Raw genomic sequence first — 8936 nt, 5'->3', positions numbered from 1 at the left:
CATAACAAACAACTACCCGGATATAGGTCGCTTGACACACCCTAAAGGGGAGATGCGTTTCAACTGGACCTATCCAAACATACTGCATGGGCAAACCCACCATGCCAACTAATATCCCAGTTGATCCAGTACGCTAACATAATTAAATCTACCACAACGCTGTTGTCCCTTATGTAACTGCGATCATCGAATACGTGAACATATAAGTATGATACAAGACGTGCCTATATTTGTCGACCGCGAAACCGACACGTTCTTGTATCAGAGGTCCTATTCTATGAAGAAGATACCATGGAAGCGTTCTGCAGGTACAACTAAAGAGAACCCATCAACCGAATTATTAGCTAAACTAGAAGAGTTAATAATCCACAATATTTGTTGAAATATAAGAACTAATCTTTATTAGATATTTGTGTAGTAAATATATAATAAAGTTTGATCATAGAGAAAAGAAAAATGTGGGTTCGTTTCCAAGGCAAGTTGGTTATCATGGAAGATCTAAAAACTAATTAATATAGTGAAAACCAAGTTTGGTGTGTCAACCTTAATGAGTGGAGCGCGGAGCTCAATACCGCCCCCCCCCCCCAACCCTCAAGGCAAAGTGTGGTTTGGATAAAAGCTTGTTGGTGAAATATTCATGCTTAATAGTAAGTAAATCAGCGAGATTGTCTTGAGTAGAGACGTAGCTAATGGAAATTATATCACGACGTATGTAATCGCGAATATAATGAGTGCGAACAGCAATATGTCTGAGACCTTTGGGTGTCCTGGTGCCCATTGCTATTTTGATGGCAGACTGATTGTCGTCAAAAAGGCGGGTTGGTTGAGTGATGGATATGCTCATCGCTGAAGCATTGTTCTTGATCCACGCAATATTGCGTGTGGTCTCAGACATGGGTCACGTACTCGGCTGCGAAACTGCTGAGTGCAATTGTCTCTTGTTTATGGCTCTTCCAGTAAATGGGGGAGCCATGGAAGCAAATGAGAGTGCCTGTTTGAGAGCGGCTGGACACGCGACAACAACCCCAATCAAAATCAGTATAAGCCACTTGTGCAGAATCGAAAATTTGACCAGGGAGTTGGCGGTGGTAGGTGATAGAGTAATCCAGAGACGTACGTAGGTAGTGAAGAATACGTTCGAGAGCGTGCATATGAGTCTTATTTGGAATAGTAGCAAAAGCAACCAATGGATTGAGTGTGGCGGAGATGTCGAGTCGGGTAATGACGGAAACCAGGACGCTGGAGAAATGGAGAGTCAACCATGGAGGCGGGGTGATCTCCGGTGCCCAACACGTGGAGGATAAGAAAAGTGTCATGGAGCGATTTGGTGTACGCCTGCTGATCGATAGTAATACCCTTGTTATGTTGTCGGATGCGAAGGCCGACAAGATGAGAAGCAATGCCTAGAAATTTTAGAGTATAGTATTTAGACAAAGAGTAAGGAGGCATTTGACAGCCGGGACGATTTCGTCGACATATTGAACGATGTTAATACGACGGGTAGCATGAACCCAGAAACTTTCATCAGCATCGGAGCGGAGGAACCCAAGTGTTTTCAACTTCGCCACAATATCAATGTTCCACAGGCGGCCAGCCTGTTTCAAACCATAGAGTCCACGTTTTAACCGAAGAATCTAGGATGGTTTATAGTACCCAAGGTTAAGACTACTGGCAGGGAGATACATATAAACTAGTGTATCCAGTGGAGAGTACAAGTACGCAGTGTCGACATCGATGTGAAATATATCGAGGTTGTTGAACGCAGCATAGGCAAGAAAGAGTCAGAGGGTACACGAAGTGAATCAAGGGGGTTGAGAGTAGGAGCGTGAGCAAGTGGAGTCGGTGTTGGTGCCCGACAAATAGTCCGAGGAGGAGTAGGGCGTTGGCGAAGGTCAGGTGTTGTGGTAGGCAGAATAGTACGCGGTTCACGCAGCATAGTCTCAAAAAAGGATAAAGGAAGGAGAACGATGCGGTGCAGGGGGTGTGGGGTAGCCCAATCGACTGGGATAATGCAGGAACAAGAAGTAGCGCTGGGAGTGCATCGTTTGCCGTCCTTGGTCCACTCCGGGAATTCTGCAGGAAAGAATTTAACGTTACGAGAATAAAGCTTTCGTTGAGTTTTGAAACTTTGGATTAACCAAGTATCACGGGTGAAGTTAGGGCATCGACCGAGGAAAACGTCACGGCCAAAATGATCGCCATATTTGTGGGCATCCGTGTACTGGTGACCTTCGAGTTTTCATATGATAATGCATCCATAACGTGCTTCTAGAAATTATGGGACCGTAGTTTGGAACCATATATCGGCAGAGAAGACAAGAAATCGCCAGAGGAAGGGTTCTCGTTACATATGATACCAGCGTACATTTTGGCGTAACCCCTGCAACACTTAGGCTGATTGGAATCGCGCAGAAGAGCACGTGTCATATTATTCAATGTATCGTACTGGCGTTCAATAATGCCAGCGAACTCTAGACAATGGGGTGGGTACGACCCAAGTAGATATGCCTGGTGCGCAGCATGGCTGTCATCTCAGTACTTTGGAAAACACTAGCGCCATCCGCAGCGATAGTATGCGGTTTGTAGTGGGCCGGGATTAGTAGGATGAGGTCGAGTACTCGGTCGGGAATGTTGTCAAGGTCCTTTAAGAGAGAGTGTAGGCCGTATTTGGTACCATCACATACCATATTAAAGGCATACTTATGACCATGGCGGTCAGGCGGCATGGGCCCCTGAATATCAATGTGAAATCTTTCTGCTGGGCCAGTAACATTATCGGAGGTTTGATGTTTAATATTTTTGCGACGTATCTTTGCTTCAAGACAAATATTGCAATGTTTAGCGAGCTCCGGATATGCTTTAGCGAAGCGACGTATCTTTGCTTCAAGACAAATGTTGCAATGTTTAGCGAACTCCGGATATGCTTTAGCGAAGAAAATGGCAGTTTCGAGAGCGGGGCCAGGGGAAACAGCAGACCGTAGTGGGTCAGGGAGGGCGACGACAGTATAGACTCAAGATGGCTTCGACATAGTTTTGATACCGTGTTGACGAAATGTAGTATTCGTGTTTTGTATAATATATGGTTGGCTTTGAAGTCTAGAGATGAAGAGATGCCACCACTTTGCACAAGGGCGCAATGGCACCAAGATGGCTATAATAGTGCCCCAATGAACGTTGATTTTTATCCATTCGTGTGTAAGTGACCAGCCCGGATTACCATAAGCTTTCTCATTTAAGAGATAGACTTTCCGGAAACATCGTACCTCAACTCCCTCAGGTCCCGCAAATCGAGGGAGTTGTGTATTTTTAGGTGAGGCATGCAAAGCAGTCAGTTGTAGGCTTATAGTTGAGGTGATCCATGGCCTTTGACCATAGTGTAGGGTCGAGCTGCCAGTCTTCGGTAGTGACTGAAAGTGGGGATGGAAAAGTAAGGGTGACGCCCTCTTTCGCAGCCATTTGAATGGTGGTAGTGCGATTCAGATGACCATTTCGACGATGGTACTCGTCATATGTTTGAGTTGTGGTTTCATTCGGGGATTTAACCAGAGAATCAGTAGAATCATGAGGAGTATTGGTAATAGTGAGTGACGTTGAGGGTGATTTGCTGGCAGATGGTGTAGATAATAAGATCGACTGTGGAACAGGCAATGTAGAACGGGATACTGGTGATGGCAGTCTAACGGAATCGAGTGGTAGTAGGGGCGACCGTTTGACGACCGATGTGTTCGACTGTTGATGTTTGAGAGTATGGACTCGAGGTGTATTTGTAGGTAAGAGGCTTGAAAGTTTGTATAAAGTTTGTTAGGTGACGTGATATCCGCTATTGATGCGCTTAATGTTGTGTGATTGGTTACCGTGCTTAAGATGGCAGATTCTTTGTGAAAATGGAAATTGAAGTTCAAACCATTATCCTGAAGTTGGGTTGAGAAACGATGGATTGCTAAGTCGAGGGCTGAGGTATGTGATCTTAAGCCCAGGTAGAAGTCCCAGTTCTCGAATGGTAACAGAGGTATTGTCCGCAAGAAGTAATGTGAAGTTGCCGGTTTCGATTTGACGGAGGAGTGGTCGAGAGAATGTGTTAGGGTAATTGACGGTGGCCCCCCATCGATTAGTAGGGAGGGAAGTATTGCCTGTCGTAGCTACGGTTATTTTAGCAATGAAAGGAACATTCATGTAAGCGATATTATTTTTATTAGAACAGCGGCTGCAGCAGATATCGTTGTGGCCTTCCTTGTGACAAATCGTACAGTATAGTTTGGTCTCAGGGCACGTGGCGTTGTTATGTTTTTTTGTACCGCATTTTCCACAGCCGATGGGACAGGTAGATGCGCGATGTGTTGTCTTCCAACACACAAAACACGGTGGTATAGCTGAGTAACTACGTGGTCGGATCGTTGGGGGTTTTGTGGTAGTGGAAGATTTGGATCTAACATAAGCCACGGTAGGGGTATCAGCTAATTTTCGGTCGGGGTCCGATTTGCGTCATTTGTCCAAGTGTTCGCAGAGTGTCAACGGAGCTGTTGTAGCTCATCACGAGTAACCAAGTATTGGCGTGCTTGATCATGATCAGATTGTGAGAGATCCCGGATAAAAATTGTCGTGACAAATTTTTCAGTAAAAATAAGGTCTTGGTCCTTGGCGTCAGCTTACAGCTTGCAGCAACGTTCGGCCCATACCCGGACGGGTTCTTCGTCGGTGCAGGTAAAAGCTTCCAGGTAGGCGATGTCGATTGGCTTGGCAGTATGATCGGAACAATAAGAATACTTATTGACCAAAATTGACGTCAAATCCCAGGGGTCTGCTGTGATATTGATAATTGTCAAGTTCTGGCGAAGTTTCTTAGATAGTGGTTGAATTAAGAATCATCTTTTCTTGGTCTTTTCACGAAAAACATGTGGTATTCGCGTTGGCATGTTCGAGGATTGGCGTTTGCGGAGCAGTTCCTTTCACATGATTTGGTCGGTCGGACGGCTTATACTCTAGAACTGCAGTGATGTTCAAACGATGAATTACTGCGGTGCTATACAACTCATTATACCATGAGTCATAATTGGATCCGCTGTAATGTAGTTGAGCTCAATTTAAAGCAAACTCTCCTTTAGTGGAAGAAGAGTTCTCACTGTCATCTGTTTCTAAAGCTGACATGGTGTGAGAACAGAGTGAAAACAATGATCCATAACCTAATGGTCCACAAAATTTGTTGAAATAGAAAACTAATCTTTACTAGATATTTGTGTAGTGAATATATAATAAAGTTTGGTCGGAGAGAAAAAAAGAATAATGTGGGTTCGTTTCCAAGGCAAGTTAGTTGTCATGGAAGATCTGAAACCTAGCTAATATAGTGAAAACCAAGTTTGGCGTGTACACCTAAATGAGCGGAGCTTGGAGCTCAATAAGAGTCGTAACAGTTTGATCACTAAAACCAGACTCGCACAACACGTGCACCCAACAAGAATGCAGTCGAGATCATGCCGTTAGGAACGGCATCGGATCGTAGAAATAATAGAACTGGTTTAGGTCGGGTATTTAAGGCTCAAATATCTAAGCGAACCTGAGGCTCGCACTCAACTACTTAAAGCGCTGCTTCAAGAACAGCCACGATATAACTGAACATGATATTTAAACTCTAACGTTGTGAATTGCGTATCACAGAAAAAAGCTCTTACAAATATTGAAGTTACCCTATTCTAACGGGAAGATAGTTCACCCAGCCAGTGTTACCCAAAATCTGATTGACCTAAGAGAGCTTGAACATAAAGTAAATTAAGATCGTTCATAACATATTTTTCAGGGCATTCGAGTATACATATAGGGTGACTATTGGTGGAATGATTTATAACCCGGCGTTGAGAGAAGCCATACTTAAAGTGCACAGACGGTGAGAAGAACAAATCAAGCAACAAGTGTGACAGAAAACCATCCAATGCGCCGAGTCACGGTCGATTTGGCTAAACTTCCGTGATCCAAGTACATACAGGCGATATATATATCTGTCATTTCTTATGTGTGACGTTGGGCTACAATTTGCTTCGTCCATTACCAAACAAACGCCGGCAAACAATTGCAGAAGTATTCTATCAAGTATTTATTGACTGACTTCGGGTTTTCCCGAGTATTATGTTCTCATAATGGTAGCGAATACTGTACCGACGTAATAGAAATACTTATACTCGTATCAGGCGTGACCCATAGGCGTGGTGTTTCTTACAAGCCTCAACCGAAAGGTACAAATGAGACACGTAATAGAGAAGTTACTAAACTCTTGCGAATCGCACTAGATGAGGTTAGGTATATGTGACCTTATCTTTTGAAATGGGTTCAAACGCAAATGTATATCTGCATGAATCCTCAAACTGGTACATTTCCGTTTTACTATTTCTTTGGCCGCTATAGTGAAATACAAGCAGCATTTGGTAATACTGCGCCCGAGTAAAACGTTACCCCGTGGCGACAAAAGATCGAACTTATGCAGAACTCCTGTGTACTCGAGCATAATATTACAAAGAAAATTGTTCAGTTCAAAGTTAGAGGTTACTGAACATTATTACGAGTAATACCAACGATACGGAACTATCTTAGGCAAGTGAACCATTATTATCTCCTACCACGATGTGAAAAGTGATACTTACGAAGTAAACAACATAGATGGGGCTAGCGCAACCAATTAGGCATTCACCTTATACCTACTTCCGAGATCATATTTGTACGCTCATTTGATTCTGATGCCTCTGTTATGGAGTCACAACTCAAAGATATCATTGACAAAACATCTGAAGACGGTTTCACTTACTACAAACCCATTTTATGGATGGGACAATAGTATGACTAAGCTATTATGTAATATAGCGGGTTCCCAATAGTAGAAGCACATGTTAACGTAAATCGGAATACTGGAATACGTCAAACATAGAGGCAATTATTGTTTTCAATAAAAGGAAATCCATATTTGGACGCTTGTAAATGCAATAGTACACTTTGGAGTGGAAAGATTCTATAGTAAACGCAGTGGGTTTTCTCGATATAATAGTTTTCCACGCAACAATAGAATATAAACATAAGAGGGCCTCAGGCAATATTCGAGACTTGGTATATTTCAAATACTCACAGAGCAAGATAATCGACTGTGAAGTAGGTCATGCTGAGTCCTCTACATATGATGCCGTTTTTTCGTAGACTAAACTTTATTGGAAATGCTATGACTGATTTCAAATACCGTTCTAGGACTAGAAATGGATAAGTGACTACCATGCTAATTTAGACCAGAAACTAAGCGGTAGGGAACCCAGAGAATTATAGTTAGACAGCTAGAAGGAAAACTTGGGGATTTCCCAATACTCCTCCGGATCCTACGGGTTCGAGTAGAAACCCTTGGTGATTTCTATGTTTGGTCGGTCATTAGCATATCACAGAAGTGGGTATATTTTGAACGGCTAAGCGTATTCGTTGGGAGACCTTTGGAGTTATCATGGGTGGATACATTCTCGAGATCGATCATCTCGGTGCAGACGCAGTCACGAAGATAGTGACTGCGGATATCGATATAAATCAAGCCACTAGGGTGCCAGTACCCAGTGCTATCATAATGGCGCTCTGGTTATCGAAATATAGTGTAGCAGGAAGAGTTAGAGCGTAGTCAAGGTCATACATAACATTAATGGAGAAGGTAACCTGCAATATACAGCTTCACCAAAGCTGATAGATACAGTTTTCTGCTTGTGAGAGCGCCAGTATATAGGGATAAAGTTGTAGCAAACAAAGTACCGGTGTGAGACTATTTTCTAGTGAATGCACACGATGTCTGATTTGTCGGCTACAAACTGTTGAAAACCAAGGGCATGAAGTTTGTCAGCGATGTCACCGCGCTTGCGACGAAGGACCTTTTAAGGGTGGTAGTGGCCCATTTTTATACCTTTTTTTTGGGGTTAGCATGTAGACCGGCGTGTCAAGCTTGCTGTAGAGGAATGAAGAGGTCGGTGTGGTGAACCTGTTCGTGTGTGAACGCTGCAGTTGCAACACACGGAGTGACATGGAGTGCGCAGGAGAAGCGTATGTATCAGCGTAACTATCGCCTTCGACCTGCTCATCACCCCTAGCGACCATTTTGGCCTTGAATCGGGTGAGCTTTCCATGTTATTCTTGAGTAATAAAGCGTATTTATTGTTGATAATTTTGGCAGTGGTGGGCACGGAGGCAAGTGGCATAATGTCAGCAAGTTCGTTGCGAATACTGTTGGCACGCTTTCTATCAATTGCAGCACAACCAGTCAGGCTAGTGAAGTGACTTCAAGTTCATTGAGAGTGGTGGACGAGCGGTTGTTGAGGGTGACGAAACCAATACTAGGGATGTGAAGTGGAAGGGTAGTAAGGGAGCGGATGTAGTGCTCTGCGGCATCAAGATTTTGCTCGCGGAAGCTATTCCTCAATGGATAAGAAAACATAAGACATCACCAACAAGGAAGCATTGACGATTATGTATACGTTCAAAGAGAATAGGCGGCTACTATGACGATCCTTACAACCGATCAGGGTATGCACTGATCATCAGCCACTATTGTCGCTGTTTAGTAAGGCACAAAATTCTGTGTTTTGCTGATAATATTAGAGGCCGTAGGATGGGTAGATACTATTATGTGGTGAGGGACTTTAAGGTCGAGTTGTTCCACATACTAGGGGAAGATAACCCATTACTGATGTTCTATCGCGTTTTTGTGTTGGTGCTGATCGAGCTACTGAAGGCGGGTACCTTCCCCGCAGCCCTGAACTGTAGCCTCCTAACAGCGCACCCAAAGAAAGCCGATGCAGATATCACCTCCCCCGCCGACTTCCGCCGACTACCGACTTGCGACACGCGGCGCCAACCCTCCGTATAAATGGTGAGCTTATCACGCCGACGCTTGCAGACGCACCTTGGAACATAGGTTACCTCCCCCTGAAACT

At 43.9% G+C, this 8936-nt stretch overlaps 1 protein-coding gene across 1 annotated transcript; it reads left to right on the top strand.

The window, feature by feature from the left end:
- Window positions 1–1206: 1206 nt before the first annotated feature.
- Window positions 1207–1407, top strand: SARC_06667 (hypothetical protein; the record flags this gene model as incomplete). The annotated part of the gene is made up of 1 exon (XM_014299420.1): window positions 1207–1407. One exon carries the CDS (start codon window positions 1207–1209, stop codon window positions 1405–1407), a length of 201 nt encoding a protein of 66 aa, XP_014154895.1.
- Window positions 1408–8936: the final 7529 nt, after the last annotated feature.

This window comes from Sphaeroforma arctica (genome assembly GCF_001186125.1).
Source record: "Sphaeroforma arctica JP610 unplaced genomic scaffold supercont1.485, whole genome shotgun sequence".
Classification (NCBI taxonomy): Eukaryota; class Ichthyosporea; order Ichthyophonida; genus Sphaeroforma; species Sphaeroforma arctica.
The sequence above is the reverse complement of the archived record's forward strand: the minus strand, read 5'-3'. Positions and strand labels throughout refer to the sequence as shown.